At 38.6% G+C, this 18,935-nt stretch overlaps 1 protein-coding gene across 1 annotated transcript; it reads left to right on the forward strand.

Annotated features, from left to right (window-relative positions):
* The first annotated feature begins 2,384 nt into the window (after positions 1–2,384).
* BDNF (brain derived neurotrophic factor) lies at positions 2,385–18,613 on the forward strand. The gene is given in 3 exon segments (XM_033118944.1): positions 2,385–2,513; positions 2,515–2,610; positions 14,998–18,613. Coding segments are annotated over 3 exon segments (993 nt in total). The 3' UTR covers positions 15,766–18,613.
* The last annotated feature ends 322 nt before the right edge of the window (positions 18,614–18,935 follow it).

Raw genomic sequence — 18,935 nt, forward strand, 5'->3', positions numbered from 1 at the left:
TACTCTGTAGGATAAATTAAAACTGCCAGGGTACAATGTCAACAATGAACTATGATGCAATATTGACAGACTTCTCCCTTAAAGTTGCCAATTTCCTGCATTATACAAATTGGGCATCCTGTAAAAACATGATTTATAGCCTAGATAATATCTCCACATTTTGAAAAGCATGTATTCCAGGTCATCCTCACATGACGTCTTAACCATTCTCATTGAAAATGGAGTCTCATTTTTCTCTGAAGACATCATGCTCTGTTTAGTGAGAAGTTCCCTTTAGTTTCACTCTATAGAAAAGTGCAGTAAATGGACCCTGGCAGAATGGTTCTTCAATCCAAATGGACATCCTTCTTTTTCATAGAATTTTTGATAGGGCCACTTTAAAGAGGAAAGCCACTCCTCTTCCCATATGTGGACTAGTTGCACTTGGGGAGTTGCGTGGATGACTGTATCTGGCCTACACAAGAAATAATTCCTGGGCATAAGGGTGGACTGCTGAAAGCTAGCTGACACATACACATTTTCTATTGTTAATACCTGTGAAGGCTTTCACAACAGGCAATTCCAGTTTTGTTCTCAGGCTCCTTGCAGTTCTTTCTCTAGAAGTCTGCTCCCTTCTAAGGGCTCACTATGGCCAGGAGCAAGGTGTTCTGTGTTTTGTGCCATCATCATCTAACCTGCCACACACATTCAGGATGTCAGCCCAGGTATATGTTTCTCATCAACTCAGGCTGTGGGGTCCATTTTGCCTTTGCCGTTCATGCTGAGGGCCGCTGGGTACCAGTTTGGTGGCAGAGAACCCAAGTGAGGTCTCCATCCCATGACCCTTGTTCCTTTGGCTGTTTTGACACTATTTCTTGTTGGCGCAGTCTGTGAGAATTTGCTCCTCTGTCCATGCTGGACCACGTGTTCTGTATTAGTGGTCCTGACTAGTAGGCTGAACTACTCCTTGAGAATACATTTGAGATTGTCTTGCGTACCTTTCTTTTACGCACGTCTCAGACCCTCAGCTCTATTCAGGAATAATAACAGGACAGATGGGATGGGTTACAAGTGGAGTGGCTTACAGTACCAGGTCTCCAGACTTTGAGGGGATAAGGCTGGGTTACGAAAAAGAAAGATTTTATGTCACTTGGGTCTTGGTTGAAATCATTCTTACTCAAGTGGAGTTGACAAGGAGTATTTGGCAGTTGCGGGTTACTGGTCTGAACAGCATATGGTTCTGTTCCAGTGGCCGAAGACATCTTCTGGGGCTGGGGGAACGTTCTGACATGTCAAACATATGACCTTCGTGCAGAGTTTTGACACTGTGCCCTATTAAAGATGTGTGTATGGTTGGTACCTTGAGGGAATAATTTAATATTGGGAAGAGGGTAGTGAAAAAACATTAGGGTTATATTCAACCTCTGTGGAATTAGTGTGTAAACAAACTGCTTAGCAGGAACGATCATATGGGGCTTTGCTTAAACAAACAAACAAAAATTGGTGCCTAAGGTCTGCAGGATATCTTTGCCAAGTAGACCTCCCTCAAAATGTAAGCCACCACCCCCACATCTGACCCCATGTGGAAAAATGCATGCAAGTCAGCTCTGATTCAAATTCCATTTCCACCTCATGCTGGGTGTGTGGTCTTAGGCAATTTACTAAACCTCTCTGAGCCTCAGCCATCAGTAAACCGAATGATTAGATTATTGTATTTCCCTCATTGCTGATAAATATTAGCTATTATTTTTAGTACAAAGAGTAGCTTGATATTGCTTATTTATCCAGCTTCCCAGCTCATCTTCCTACCTCTGCTCGCCCTCCTTCCACACCACCACCAGTACCAATGCTGTACTTATTTATAGGTACTATGTAGAAATCCAGCCCTCATTCCATTGCTTAGACTAAATATATTAGTGTTTGAGTTTGCGTGTCTTCTGTAGGAATCAATGTTTAGTGAAAACTGATGGAGGCAAACAGATGTTCTCACAGCCCTGATATTCATGGAACTACAGAATTGCATGTTTTCATAGAGGAGTATGCTATTGGTTAAGTAATGTGGATATTTTCTGACCAGCCATATAGATGGATCTTTTGTCATCTGAGACGTTAATATTTATTTTCCTTGTATTTTGTAGTAGCTCTGGAGCACGGCCAGTTTCTTAAATAGGGTCCACATGGTTCATTTTACACTGGGCCGGGGATCTGGCTTACTTGTGCTATTCAGACGAATACTGATGCTTAGAATCATTGGGGGCTGGGGTAAGGGAGTGAGCAGGGGAGCATATTCAATTATTTTTGCTCCTGCATTAAGCTACAAATAATGAACACTTTCCTGTGCTTTACAGTAAGTAATTAAAAGAAATTATAGAGTTAGATACAAAAATAACCCGAAGGATAACTGGATGTGTGGAACCACCAGTTTTCTCTATATGTGCAGAAGGTTAATCCTCGTTAATGCTCAGAACATTGAGTTTCTACAGAAAGGGTTGCATGTCCACACATGTTTTGGCATCTACTCACACATTTCTGTTATGGTATGACTGTGCATCCCAGAAGAAGGGCTGTGGTGTGTGCATTTGCCCTTCAGTGGAATTCAACAAACTGATTCCTGAAAATGGTCTCATCAAGGTGAGCAACCGAGAGCTAATTGCCTTCTCTTGCTAATTTTATCTTTCCCCTAGGATTTCTTGATAGTAGTTTTAAATGGAATGCTATTCTTCTGTCTCTAGAAGCAACTCATCTTTCCAGTTTCTTCTGCCCCACCTATTTTTAGCTCTCTTTTGCTTTTTTAAATTTCATGTTCTGTGTACTTCGCTGAATAGGGTCAAAACAAATCTAAAGAGGTCTCTTCGTGAGGTGAGAATCATCCATCCCATTCTCATTTCAGCCCTTCTGAAATAATGATGTTGAAGCCTTCCAGTTTGAACCTACCTCTAATTATGTACAGATATTCTTTCTATAATGGAAATTGCTCAGGTAACTAATTAACCACAGGAACACATTGGCTATGGAAAGTTTCAAGAGCACTGTCTGTGGGAAAACTGAGAAGGGCATGCCTTTACCACAATTCTGGGGTCCATTAAGAATGTATTTGTGTGGTGGCAGTGTCTCGTGGGTGTCAGCCCACAGCTGTCAAAATTCTCATAGCATCTCATGGCAGGAACTTGGAGTGTCCAGAAACACCCTAAAAGCAACCTATTTATTTAATTCTGAAGAAAAAGACTAAAATAGGGCGGACTAGTCTTAACGTCTTAACTTTCTTTGTTTTGTTTCATTCTTTTAATTGTGTTTGTTCTGGCATGTTCCCAATCTCCACATTATAGCAAACTTCTTTTCTTAAAGGAGATTCCCTTTATCCTCTGGTCTCAGAGAGTCACTGCATGTTCTCCCCTTAGGGACGAAGCATGCAGTTGCGTCAGCCTTGCATTTCTTTTTTTATGTACAAAGCACGCTTATTCCTGGATCCAGGAACCTTCGAGATGGTGCTCTGCTATGCTTTCACAACATCCCCTGTTAGTAGGTGCGCATTGTCTGTAATTTGGAGCAATCCCTTAGCTGTGTTGACATCGGTGCTCAAGGTGGAACCCAATAATACTTGGGATAGCTGCCTGGGAAAATATGATTCTGTGTCATCTCAGCCCTACCCATTTGCAAATAGTTTAACAGCAACACCAAGAGTATTTCCCAGTAGGAGTCATTTGCATCTGTACTGGTGAGCTTGGTGACTTCTTGGTGTTTGGAAACTAGTTGTCTTTGCAGTCCTTTGAAAACAGCCTAAATAGTGGGGACCAGTCTCCAGTTCTGTTTAAGGAATGACCCCATCAACTCCCTCATAATGTTGTTCAACTCTGAAATGTTTATGCTTTTATTTGGAAATTTTGCTTGTTTTTTTTTTTTTTTAAACCATTTTGGGTACTTCAGTCTTGAAGTAAATGGTCCCAAATGTTGGAACCCAACTGAGAAATTGGGTTGCCTGCTGAATGCCTCATTGACCTAGAGACAGGCTATGTGGTTGGAAAGGGGATTTGGATGCTTGATTCTTACTTACACAAATGTATTTTAGGGTTTCGTTGTCATCGCTGCTGCTGCTGCTGCTGCTGTTTTATTTTGTGACTTTTATTTATTTACTTATTTATTTCATCGTACTTGATAGGAAATAGATCAATCTTTCTTAGGACATGTCTAGAAAGAAGAAATCTCCATTGAGTGGATGAGTCAGTTCTCCTTGCCTGTCTTTATTTCACCATTTCAGGACAAAAAGAACTCTGTAAGGATCAGAGACACATGGCTGAAAGTAACATGAATGTGCCAGGAAATCTACCACCTGCTGTATGTAGCTAGTCATGTCATTGCCAGTATGACTCTGATTGAGTGAGTGATGCTAGGCTGTGTAATTGATCAGGGAGGCCACTATGTTTGCACTTACTTTGTAGCTTTGAAATAACATTAGGGATTGAGTGGAAGTCCGGATTTAAATTGGTAGTACTCTATAAATTCTCATTCAACCAACCATGTTTATAGGTACGCTGCACTTTGTAGTATAAACACAATAGCGGAAAAGCCAGTTGACATAATGGGAACCTAGATTTTACTTGCTACCATTCAAAAGCAAATATATTTTCCTACATAATAAATATCCCAATTAAACAAGTTGAACCAAGGAGGAAAGATGACAGGTAAGCCATGGCATGCTCAGAATGTACTACAATACTTAAGTTGACGTTAACCCTTTCATTTCCTTTCTCTTCTTCTTTTACGTAGGCCAGTGCCTCTCAGCCTTAGTAAGTCTATGAGTCCCCTGGAAGTATGTGAATCTTGTAGAAATGCAGATTATGATTTGGTGGATGAGGTGGAGGGATGGAAGCTGAGATTCTGCATTTCTCATAAGCTCCTAGGTGATGATAATGCTGGTGGACCATGGATCACACTTTGAGAAGCAGGTGTCATTTAATTTTAGTGCATGGAAGTTTATTCCATACCTACATTTCCTAAAACTTATTTCAGACGCCATAAGTGTCTCTATTTGTTGTAGTATTTTTAGTAACAGATTTGAATTAATACACTTAATTTATAAATGTAAAACTCAAAAACAAGTACCTGAAGTTTGAGACTTTCGGTTGCATAAAATGAATTTCTTAGTTGAAAGTTTTCCATAAATTCAAAGTCTGTATGTTTAAATGCAATTTAAATGCATGTCTTACGATGACGTTAGTATCTCCCTACTTTCTATTTCTAGAGTCATTGTCCCTTTATAGGAAATTTCCCCCCTTGACTTCACAGTAGCTGTAGAGATCAATACCTATCATTAAAGGTGATGTATATTTGATAATTTTTCCAGGTCTTTCCTTACAGAGTGGGTGACTGAAATGTCATGGAACCAGGTAGATAGTAATCTTCCTAATTAACGTGATTGTCTACCATGTATGGGAATTTGATAAATAATACATAGTTTTTGGTAATTTAGTAGTTAGAACATTGTTAAAGCTGAGCTTTAGTTCATTATAACAAATCCCACCTGAAATTCTAAAGAAAACAGAATCCTAGTCAAAGAGGTTAGGCTTTTTAATTGAATGTTAACTGCAAAATTATAATCGACAAAATTAGTAGTTCTAATCTACTAATTTTATTATATATACATATATGAATATATATATATTGAATGTTAACTGTAAAATTATCTACAAAATTAGTAGTTCTAAAATATATTTTAAAAGACATTTTTAGACAGCCTACTCATTTGATATGCAAGTGACTAGTGTATTCTTGATGCTAAGGTTAATATCAAGAATACTATGGACTACCATAGTATTACTGTAGACTAGAGACGTGCGCCGTTTGGGCAGTGTTTGCCCTGAAGAAGTGTGAAGGAAGGAGTCAGGATATGGATAGGACTGCCAGCTCTGGGTGGCTCTAGCTTTCAGGGATTCTTCCTCAGTAACAGGAGAACAGTATGTTTCCTAGGGAGGTAGTGATGGAAGCACTTAGAGACCTTTGGATGCTGGCAGCTATGCCTGGGATTGGAATGCCAAATGGGGTGTTCTCTGCTCAAACCTGGTCCTTGTGCCAGGCATTTTCTATCCCTTATTCCAAAATTCATTCCATCATTACAGTTCACTTTAACCATCCCTATCCTATTAGGGAATATGGCCTAGTTCTACTCTCGGGTAGGGTAGGTAGGTCTCCCACAGAAAAATCTTTACTTTTTCCGGGATGGGGTGGGGAATACAGGAGGTTAAGAGAGGACTAGAGCTATAGCGCTTTCTATTAAAGATATATATAAATTTATCAAATTATTTATTCAGGGAAATATCCTTTTTTTTTTTCCATAATAGTTACATGTATGTATCACTCTGGGTCTGAACTAAGAACCAGCAATTTCTCTGGCACTGTTTAGCGAGGCTGAGTAATGTCTGCAAGTGTCACTCAACACCATAGGCGTACTAGGGGATCCGAGAGTCCTCTGCTATGAAGGACTGTGTTTTGTAGCAAGTGTAATTGGGTACTCTTGGACATAAATTACCTTATGGTTAAAAACTACACTTTTCACGGCACTTCCTTCAAAGCTTTGGAGCATCTGCATTATCAGATGTCATTTACTAAAATATTCATTAGTTTCCATTGGCCAGTCATTCAGGTAAGTAAATGAGCATCTGTAATGATCATTGGCTTTCTTCTCCCCATTTTGTTGATCGATTCCAACTACCAAGGATTTTCTTTGAGGAATGCGAAGTGTTGTTTTTTCGTTTTTCTTTGTCTGCTTAGCTGAGCAATATATGGGAGCTAATACAGACAGAATGCAGAGGGATGGAAGAAACTCCTGCCTGGAGTTAAAGGCCTAGTTTTCCTTTGGAATTCAAGGTTCTGCTCGTATTCTATCAGGGAATCCACAACAAGTAGATGAGTTGATTAAAAACCCTGGTCCTTTTTCCTTCTATACGAAACAGGCATAATTATAGTTACCTCCACCTCTAGGGCCCTATGAGTCTTAATTACTTAATATTTGCAAAGTGTTTGGAGATCTTTGAATTAAAAGTGCTGAGCGGTGGAATCCAAGTGGTAATTGTAAGAGGAATGAGAGTTTATCTTCCTGCCCTCCCACCCCCTCCAGGCTGTCCTTTCGGCCAACACTGACATGGTTACTACTCAGCCCAGTTCACTTCTCTCTAACCCTTTTTCTTTTAGCAACTCACTTCAGCCTAAGAATGAATGAATGAACGAATGAATGAATGAATGAATGAATGAACGAATGGATTAATTAAGTTAAAAGGTAAATCCAGGACCTCAACCCCAACCCCACATTTAAGTAACTATTTAGTATTCGTTTTTAAAGTTCACTAGCCACTAAGAATAAAATCAATGAATTAATTTGTCTCTTCCAGTCATTCTTTTGGGTCCTCCTACACATGGTGATAAACTGGGCTTCTTGAAGCATTCCCCTGCTCAGAAACTCTCATCCGCTCTTCGGGCCTGTAAGGCAGGTCTAAACTCTTGAGCGTCACTCTCAGAGCCTTCCAAAATCTGACAATCATTCACTCTTATTTTTCACTGTTCCCATGCCAGAACTCTTCTCTCCAGAAATGTACTCCATGCCTTCCCACCTCCATGCTTTTAAAGAAGCTGCCATTGATCCACTGGTGTCTTTTCTGGATATGTTTAAATCCTTTCTATCTTTTGCAATCTTCTTCACAAAGCAGTCTTCATTCTCTAACAGGAAGTAACCTCTTTCTCTTTATAGAATTTTATCTATATTTTTTCCTGGGTCATTTGTACCTTTATATTTTAGTTACTTACTATATTTAGTTACTCACTATATATGTTCCACCTCCCTCCTAGACTACAGATTTGAAAGTAGACTCCATGTCTGATGAATGAACAAACAAAAGTAAGGCTATTGTATGCATGTAGTGAAGCTGGACACAAAGATTGTATTGATTTGCAAGGTTTCATTAAGGTGGTCTTTTAGTCGGTTTGCATCATGTATGTTAGGAATTAAATATCAATTGGTAATTTCTTCAACATTACCATTATCCTTATTGCTTATAGAACTGCCTAGAATGAGCAGGTATATCTTTAAATTGTGTTTTCATTGATTACATGCTCAACAAAACCCAAAGGGTCTGGGAACAAACAAAACTTTTCATTTTTTTCCCTGTATGCCCGAACTATCCATACTATTGTTTACTTTCGCTTCTTAGCATTTGCCATGGAAACTTCATTCTAACATGTCTAAATTTTTGCAAAACTTCCTTTCAGAGGAAGAATGTGTTGTCTAAAGTTCCATTCACTGAAGTAATCAAGCCTTAAAGTGGAAGGGTCTTAGAGGTCATAATTAATCGAGTACTACAAAGTATAAAACTGAGAGCAACAAAGGAACAAGACAAACAGAGAAACAAAAACTCATAGTCACAGACAACAGTTTAGTGGTTACCAGAGGGTAAGTGAGGGAGAGGGGGTGGTAGAAGAGGGAAAAGGGGGGCAAATATTATATATGGTGATGGAAGGAGAACTGACTCTGGGAACACTCAATGCAGTATATAGATGATGTATTATAGAATTGTACACTTGAAACCTAACCTATATAATTTTACTAACCAAGGTCACCCCAATAAATTTAATAAATAAAAAAAAAGATATTGAAATATACTTAAAAGGTGCTGCCTTCAGAAAGTTGGGCACCAGGATGCACACAACTGCAGATGACTGTGTCTGTGTTGTACAAACCCCTTCTTTGACCCCTTCTTCTGTGTAGCATAGCAACCACTCTCTTCCCTGCAGTTGAATATTCTAAAAGTGGCAGCATGACCTGCTGGTAAAAAGTTAAGACAAGAAGACAGATGACCTATTAGCTTTGTGGTATCTGAAAGGTTACTTAACATCTCTGAACCGTAATTGCTTCATCTGTGTAATAGGGATAATAATACCTGTCCTGTTTCCTTGTAACAACCAAATTAGATGATGTGTGTGAATGTTCTATGGTCTTTTAGACAAATGCAAGTTATGACTACAGCAGGAAAGCATGCTGTCCTGGATATTCATCTGGCTGAATGTTTAAAACTTGTGAGTCATGTTTAAAACCAATCCTTATTCCTACTTTGTTGATTTCCTTTTTAGCCCTATATACTATATTTAATTTTTTAAGAGTGGGACTAAAAAAACCTTAGAGATGTGATTGAGTTGATCGTAATTGTACACTGTTGTAAGCCTTAGAGCAGAATTAGACAGCCCCAATGAATTTATTATGTATAAACAGATGTAGACTGACAATCTCCTTAGCAATACTGGGCAGCGTCTTTCTCTTTTGTGTAATAAAGACACATCTGAAGGACTAAAACATAAGAATTGTCATGGAAGCTCTTAAACGTCTATGATTTCCTCATACAGTATGTAAAATGATTGAAAAGTTTAAGCAGAAAAGAAAGTTAAAAGACTGAAAATTCCAAATTTTACTGTTACGATTATTACTGAGTGCTGTCCAACTCTTACATTGATCTGTTAGAGCAACACATGAAGTAGTAGGGGCAGTTAGTATGTTGTAGGGTTATGCTTTTTCATTATTTAAGTAAAGTTTGATTGTATTAGAGAAACTCAAGAGATTTGCTTGTGGCTGATAATTGCCATCCATCAAATTTCTTAGAGCTTGTAATTTGGGTTTGGCATAACCTGTACTTGATCTAATCATTTCAGTGAGTTCACTGATGCTTTCCAAATGACATCATGAAATGATGTCAGTACTGTCTTTTCTCATGGTTTAATAAACTCATCAGTAAGTGTTTACTGAGTACTATTACATTTTTCTCGGTTAAGTATTATGGGGGGGTGGGGGGTCGGTCAGACATCCATTCCCTCAGAAAGCTTATCATTCAACTGAGGGCTGACCATAATTCGCCAATACAGTAACAGTTAAGGAGTGGGGAACGGGCACTAAAGGAGATGGAAGGTGGAATTTTCAAGGAGAAGGAGGGTAGTGTGGGAGTAATTAGAGAAGGTATGCATATATGAGTTGGTGCTTGAACTGGGTCATGGAGGATAAGCAAGATTTAGTTAACTAGAAAGGTGTTTGCCAGGAGATTGGAACAAGGCACTTGCAGGCAATAATGTGTGTGGGACTCCAAGGACTTTGGCCTGATCAGAGCAGAGGTGATGAAGCATTGAGTAAGATGGAAAGTTAACTACGTAGGGTGAGGCCAGATTTTGAATACCAGATAAAAGTTTTTGTGTAAGAGAATGCTAAAATGAGAGTGGTTAGTCAGGCAGCAGTCATTAGAGTTGAATGGAACATTCAGGATGTCAGGTAGATCAGGGGGACATTGTAGTCACCCAACGAGATGGTGAGGGCTGAGATAAGAAAATGGCAGTGGGATGGACACAAGAAATGCTTTCAAGGAAAAATGAGCAGGACCTCTCTCCACTGACTGGATTTGAAAACTATGGAAGAAATGTATCATCAAACTCGATTCCAAAATTTGTAGCCTGTGGCCTGGGTGGTCCAAAGGATCCAGAAACCATTGTCAGAAAGAGAAAAGTTAGGAAGTAACATGGTACCTATAATAAGTATTGAGTTTGTTGGATTCACTTGACTTCAAGGTCTTGTCAGTGAGTAGGCAGTTAGCATTGCAGAAGCATCACTCACAGGGCCGGGCAAGGAGGGAGGTTCAGCTTTCCCAACAGGTGATGAATTACTGAATCCATGCAGAAGTTCTACTTTGAGGGGTGTGTGCCTGTGTTAGGCTTCAGGATAAAAGCCAAGTAATAGTTACTCAGACGCCAATGTCCCTCTGAAATATTTGCTTGTGGAACTGATGAGAAAATGATGTATAGAGTGCTAACTACTTTTGTAACCAAAAAGTTATTCATTAAAAGATTAATGAGACCAGTGAAAGGCAGAATAAACTTTAAGTCAAGTATTAAAAAAGGTGTCATTAAAAGACTCATTACTGTGGTAGTGATGGTAAAACAATTCTTGAATTCTGTAGTTTAAGATGTCTCAGTACCTCGGGCCATTTTAAGCAGTTAGTATGGGCACTTGGTAAATACTTGTTAAACTTACTCTGCTTCATTAATTCTAAGATGCACATTTTTCATATTTTTAACATCTCTGAAATTTGGTTGTATCTTACAGTTAATGTCATTTTATTCTTGCTGGCTATGCAGCAGCCATAATATAGTTGTCATTGCCTTAACCAATTTATTTCGCTTAAAATTTTTTTACATATGCACAAAAATTACCATATTTTGCTGTGTATAATGTGCTCTTTTTTTGCCACAATTTGTAAGGGAAAAATAAGGATGTGCATTATACATGGGTAGTACTAATTCTGTGTCTATATAAATATTTTTAATTATTTTATTTGTGTTTGTGAGTTAAAAGTATAACTGTAAACTAAACAGAAATAGACTCAGAGATACAGAGAAAAAAACTGATGGCTGCTAGATGGGAGGAGGGTTGGGGATGGGGGAGACGGCGAAGGGATTAGAAAGTGCAAATTAGTAGTCACAGTATAGTCAAGGGGATATGCAATACAGTATTAGGAATATAAACAAGAATGTTGTAAATATTACATAGGGTGCCAGATGGGTACTGGACTTATCTATCAGGGGCATCACTTCGTGGACTGTGTAGATGCTATACATCTGAAGCTGAAGTAGAATAATATTGAATGTCAACTATAATTAAATATATATATATTTATATACATATATATATATTTATATTTATATCTCCACAGGCTGTGGAGTACAGCATAGGGAATATACTCAATGGTATTATAATAGCTATCCTGTTTCTCTGAAAATAAGACCTAGCCGGACAATCAGCTCTAATGCGTCTTTTGGAGCAAAAATTAATATGAGACCTGGTCTTATTTTACTATAATATAAGACCGGGTCTTATATAATATGTATAATATAATATAATAATATGATATAATACCGGGTCTTATATGAATTTTTGCTCCAAAAGACACATTAGAGCTGATTGTCCTGCTAGATCTTATTTTCGGGGAAACACAGTGTATATGATGTTAGAGGTGTAGTAGATTGGGGGGGTTATCACTTTGTGAGGGGTGTAAATGTCTAACTGTTACATTGCTTTGTACACCTGAAACTAATTAAAAAAAGTGGAACTCTAGAAATCAACAACGATATCCTTATGCAAAATAATACCTTGGAATACGATAATCGGTTTTGTTGAACTTAAAACGAACTTGCAATGACTAAGAAAGGGTTCTTGGCCTTCTATGATGCATAAATATTGTAAATTTGTTACCGGTACATAAAATTTCTTGTACCTTGTATCTGTTCTTGGGTTTTGTAATTATTTGTTACATAAAATTTCTTGTACCATAATATGTTAAAAAATAAATGCTGAAATCCCTTTATAATACAAAAAAACAAGTACCTAAATGTAAACAAATAAAAATTTGAATTACAAAATGAAAACAAAAGGTTTTTTCCCTTAAAGTTTGGGCCAAAACTGTGGGTGTGCATTATACACGGCAAAGTACAGTACATATTATAAATGTGTCCAAATAACTCTAAAAGAAATCTTTTCAGAAAGTATACAATAACAGTTCTAAGTGATAAAGTAAACAGCTATTTAATTGGCTGCATTACTTTATTTCTTAGTGGTACACAAAATGCTGTGTTTTATAATGATGGTATCTAAGATTTAATAAAATGTGGTATTAAAAGATAGCTGATCACAGCAAATCTCTACCAGTGTGATGTAGATGGCTGGAGTAAAATAGTCTAAATTTGCATTCTTTCATTGACCTACTTTTGAGGTGTCCCTTGGGTTGTTTTAATTTGGACTGGGAACATTAGGAGAGAGGATTTTCATTCAATGGTGTAAGTACCGCCTGCCAGGAATAGAAACCTCCTTGGAGGATCCATTTCTTTGATGGTACAGAATCCAGAACTTTCACAAAAGTCCAGGTTTTAGCAGAATGGCTATCTGTGTTTTATTCAAACCAGGGTGCCTTTCCTAATTTCAGACCAGTGTGCACTACCGTGTTTCCCTGAAAATAAAACTTAGCTGGACAATCAGCTCTAATGCATCTTTTGGAGCAAAAATTAATATAAGACTGGGTCTTATTTTACTATAAGACCAGGTCTTTAATATAGTATAATATAATATAATGTGATATGATATGATATGATATGATATGATATGGTATGATATAATACTGGGTCTTACATTAATTTTTGCTCCAAAAGACGCATTACAACTGATTGTCCAGGTAGGTCTTATTTTTGGGGAAACACGATACAAGCAGTTCTGAGCATGCTTGCTCTTTATGCAAAGTGAGATTGAATCTACCAGGAAATTTGTTGGTGTTTGGGGATGATAATAAGGTCTCTCAATGGTAGAAAATATGACCTCTTGTAAAAGTAAAGAACAGAAACATTTGGCTCTCAATACTGTAGTTTTCTGCTATTTCTGCAGTATGACCTATTGATTGGAGGTAGGTTGCCTTCCCATTCAGGGCCACTTCGTGGACAGAAAGATACTCCCTTTTCCTACTGATTGGCGCAGTGTGTGTGCTCCAACTATGCCATGTGTGTGTCTTTCAGTAAGTCTATTGCTCCAGAACTGAAAGTAGGAATAAAGTTAGAGTATTGGGGCTGGGGTGGGTGGGGATGCTTCTCTTACTGCGAAGGGACACGATGCTTCGGGTAAGTGATTCTGAAGTCCTTCACCATCTGACGGTAACCTTGGGTTTGTCCATAGGTATGTTTTCATTTTGCTTTTTCATTCTAATTGGCTTCCCAGAGCATGCTTGTAGATGCTGAGCCAAATTTAGAGTATAGCAACCCTCTGGCAAACAGGAAAAGATTAATTTTGTGGTGTGCTGTTAAGGGACTTCCCAGGAAACTTCAAAAGCACAGAAAGAAGCACTGGCTGCCTATTACAAAACGTGCAAAATGCCACTCAACTTTTTAAAGGTACGATAAACTCAGAGCTCACACACATACTCACGGGACACTATTTCCAATAAAAAGAAGCTGAGCTGTCTTAGATGGGTCTGTATATGAGCCAAAAAAGCCAAGGGGTGAGGGGCTCAGAGAGTTATGGAGATAAATGTGGATCCCCATATGGGAGGCATTTAAAATTGACTTCAGTGCCTTTTTAATGCTGACTTTTCCAGTTTTCTCTTACGTAGACCCGTTGTTTTCATGATATCAGCCCCAGGCGTAGACACATCATTAAAATCAATGTGTAGAAAATGATTTCTGTTTGGAAATAAGCAAAACATTTTCAGTTACGACCACCCAAGTGTAGTAGGAAAATATTGGAGCGGGGATTGGGAGCCCTAAATTCTCATATAAACTTTCTTCATGACACGAAGTCCTCTATGGCCTTTGGTTTCCTTATCTGTAAAACAGGATGGCTCGATCTTCTCTGCTCTACTAAATTATCTCTCTGGGAGGAAACAGTCAATGTAAAGCTTCCTTATAGCTCCCTGACTTCTGTTTCACTGTGCTATTCATGCCTAGATATCACATGGCTAGAAAGGCCCACTAAGATCTGCCAGGCCACTACTGTTCCTGTCACACATTCCTGCAATAGGACCAGATTGCTAACTTGAAAAAAAAATTACTATTACACTTGTAGTTGTTGCTTAGTAACATTTCTGATTTTGTGTTTCTTGTGACAGTCTGAGCACAGATCATTAAAAATTTAACTTACAAAGCTGCTGAAGTGAGAGAAGGAGGAGAACTTGAAGCCTCAGTTTTTTCACTTACTTAGATGCCATCTAATCTCGGGTTTCTATGCTAAATCTCAGAGAAAACACTGTATGCCTCTGGTTTATATAAAACCACATACGGAACACTACTGACATTAACTTGTGTCTGGTGCAGCTGGAATTTATCACCAGTACATAAAAAAACCTTGACCCTGCAGAATGGCCTGGATTACAATCAGAGGGGCTGCATTGTAGCCCTGCAAAAAAAAAAAAAAAAAAAAAAAAGCCTTAACCAGTTTTATGTCCTGTTTCTGCTTTCTCCCCACAGTTCCACCAGGTGAGAAGAGTGATGACCATCCTTTTCCTTACTATGGTTATTTCATACTTCGGTTGCATGAAGGCTGCCCCCATGAAAGAAGCAAACGTCCGAGGACAAGGCAGCTTGGCCTACCCAGGTGTGCGGACCCATGGGACTCTGGAGAGCGTGAATGGGCCCAAGACAGGTCCCAGAGGCCTGACATCATCATTGGCGGACACTTTTGAACATGTGATAGAAGAGCTGTTGGATGAGGACCAGAAAGTTCGGCCCCATGAAGAAAACAATAAGGACGCGGACTTGTACACTTCCAGGGTCATGCTCAGTAGTCAAGTGCCTTTGGAGCCGCCTCTTCTCTTTCTGCTGGAGGAATACAAAAATTACCTGGATGCTGCAAACATGTCTATGAGGGTCAGGCGCCACTCTGACCCCGCCCGTCGTGGGGAGCTGAGCGTGTGCGACAGCATTAGCGAGTGGGTAACAGCAGCAGATAAAAAGACTGCAGTGGACATGTCGGGCGGGACGGTCACGGTCCTTGAAAAAGTCCCTGTATCGAAAGGCCAACTGAAGCAGTACTTCTACGAGACCAAGTGCAATCCCATGGGTTACACAAAGGAGGGCTGCAGGGGCATAGACAAGAGGCATTGGAACTCCCAATGCCGAACTACCCAGTCGTATGTGCGGGCCCTTACCATGGATAGCAAAAAGAGAATTGGCTGGCGATTCATAAGGATAGACACTTCCTGTGTATGTACATTGACCATTAAAAGGGGAAGATAGTGGATTTATGTTGTATAGATTATATTGAGACAAAAATTATCTATTTGTATATATACATAACAGGGTAAATTATTCAGTTAAGAAAAAATAATTTTATGAACTGCATGTATAAATGAAGTTTATACAGTACAGTGGTTCTACAATCTATTTATTGGACATATCCATGACCAGAAGGGAAACAGTCATTTTTGCGCACAACTTTAAAAAGTTTGCATTACATTCCTCGATAATGTTGTGGTTTTTTGCCGTTGCCAAGAATTGAAAACGTAAAAAAGTTTAAAAAAATAATAATAAATTGCATGCTGCTTTAATTGTGAATTGATAATAAACTGTCCTCTTTCAGAAAACAGACAAAAAAAAAAAAACTAACAAAAATTTGAACCAAAACATTCCGTTTACATTTTAGACAGTAAGTATCTTCGTTCTTGTTAGTACTATATCTGTTTTACTGCTTTTAAAACTTCTGATAGTGTTGGAATTAAAACAATGTCAAGGTGCTGTTGTCATCGCTTTACTGGCTTAGGGGATGGGGATGGGAGGGGTATATTTTTGTTTGTTTTGTGTTTTTTTTGTTTGTTAGTTTTGTTTTTTGTTTTTGTTTTATTTTTAGTTCCCACTGGGAGTAGGGATGGGGAAAGAATTTCTTCAATATATATTCTGGTTGATAAAAGATTCATTTGTACGCTGTAAATTTGTTTGCAATATCAATCAGATGACGAAAGTGAATAAAAATTAAGGCAACTGAATGAAGTGCTCACTCCACTTCCCATGATGCACCTCCTAGGCTCTCACTCACCCTTTGGGCCTTGGTCAGAGAAAGCTTCTTTTGTTGGAAAGACCTACATTTACTTAGAGCACATTCTTTCCCCCCCTCCTCCTTTGGTCCCCTCTTTGTTTTGTTTTCTCTTAAGGAAGAAAAATCAGTTCTGCGCTCTTAAATATTTTACCACTGCTGTGAACTAGTGAACAAATTTTATCATATCATGGCACTCATGTAAGCATGGAGAACAGTGATTTCTTTCTTTTAGAAGAGAAAATGAACAACCAAAAAATAATTCAAAAATACAAGATTTTTTTTATAAGGGGTAAACAATTTGGTTAAATCATTGTAAGGCTTGAAAGGAAAATCATGGTAAGACTTCAAAATGTCTTGCAAGCAAAGGGTGGTGTTCTGTATGGACCCAGAAATGCCTAGATCAGAACAGGAGTCCACACTGCCAGTGAAATGAGACTGAACAGCCATATGGAGTCTGTGTGGAGGTGACATATCATTTCTGGGCAATGCCAGAGGAATTTCTGAGTGGCCATCCTGAGGTCTAGGTGGAGGTGGGGCATGGTACTTGAGACACTCCAAAAGGGAGGCCTCTGAAGGATCCTTCAGAGGTGGCTCCGGAATGACATGTGTCAAGTTCTTTGGACCTCACGCTTTAAGTGCCTACATTATCTAACTGTGCTAAGAGGTTCTCACTGGAGGACCACGCTCAAGCCGACTTAACACCTTCTACCCCTAGATAATTTTGCATAAAGCTAGATTATCCTGGAGCAGGTTCTGAACCAAATGTGGCATTGTGATCATGAGATTGATGCGATGAGATATAAGATATTTGCTACCTGCATACTTACTGCTTTGAAATTAGACTTGAGGAAACCAGGGTTTTGTCTTTTAAGTTCTTTCAGTAAGGGCAAAGGGAGGGGAACAGGAAAAGGCCCCAAAACTCAGGTTGGATGATCAAGGCTACCCATAGAAAATCTCGTGCAGAGACAAGATCTGGAAAGGTGTCCGGGGACACCAACAGTTTGACGGTGCCTTGCTCAGTGGAATAGGCCAGGACTGAGCTGACAAAGTTTTGCTCCCCAGTGAAGACCACAGCAAACTTCTGCCCATCCAGTCTGTTCATGGAGAGAGTCACTGCCTTACCTCTACCATCTTAGGTTAGAAGAAGTCAAGTTGGGAGCCTGGAATAGTAATCCTGGGCAAAATGGACCCCTGTAAAAATTAGTGCTAAGCCTATTTACTCATTAATAAACCCACTGTCCAAATCTTCAAGCATCCCAGACCAGTGTCCTTAAGTATCAGAAAGCCTCAAGAAATTGCTGTGTCTTAGTAGGGTGAGGGATAAGCAAAAGAGGGTGTCTACCATCACCCAGGGGATGACGACACTATCAGCAAATAATTTCTCTTTGTTCAGTCTTTCATTTAGAGCGAGCCTATCTTTTACAGTACGATCTGAATACATGTCATTAAAAGAAGGGATTTATGTAGCATAGGTTTGTTTTGTGCTGTTTGAAAATTCTGTCTTTGTAATTATTTTTAACATGTAATGAATACTTGGAATATCTGCTGTATGTTAACTTTTAAGCTTTGTTTTGAGGGACAATGTTATTTAAAAAAAAAAAAAAAGTCCCCATCATGATCTCAAAGCACTGCAAAGGCCAGATCTGTTTAATGGTTGAGTAGGAGACATTCAGCAATTGTGTGGTCAGTGGCTCTCTCTTATCCAATAAGATGCATCATAGTCACATGCTTGGTGGTTTATGTTGACCTAAGACTTTTTTTTGTTAAAATCTTTCTCTGTTGCTGTTCATTTTTGTTCTGTTTTGTTTTGTTGTTTTGTTTTGTTTTTTAAAGTCTTGCCGTGGTCTCTGTGGCAGAAGTGTTTCATGCATGGCAGCAGGCCTGTTGCTTTTTTATGGTGACTCCCATTGAAAATGTAAGTAAATGTCTGTGGCCTTGTTCTCTCTATGGTAAAGATATTATTCACCATGTAAAACAAACAAAAAAATATTTATTGTATTTTAGTATATTTATATAATTATGTTATTGAAAAAAATTGGCATTAAAACTTAACCGCATCAGAAGCCTATTGTAAATACAAGTTCTATTTAAGTGTACTAATTAACATATAATATATGTTTTAAATATAGAATTTTTAATGTTTTTAAATATATTTTCAAAGTACATAAAATCTGGGGGTTCTGGGTTTTTTCTCTTCACTGTAAAACAAACATGAAAACGTGTTTTATTATAAATACGTGTGTTCCTTGCTTTAAGACCAACCTGACTAGTTTTAGTAATTGCAAGCCCTCCAGAGAGGACGCTTATTTCAAAGCATGGGAGGCCAATCCTGCCGTCTGAGCTTCTAAGAAGCTCTAGGATTGGACCTGTCTTC

This window comes from Rhinolophus ferrumequinum, chromosome 11 (assembly GCF_004115265.2).
Source record: "Rhinolophus ferrumequinum isolate MPI-CBG mRhiFer1 chromosome 11, mRhiFer1_v1.p, whole genome shotgun sequence".
NCBI classification, from domain to species: domain Eukaryota; kingdom Metazoa; phylum Chordata; class Mammalia; order Chiroptera; family Rhinolophidae; genus Rhinolophus; species Rhinolophus ferrumequinum.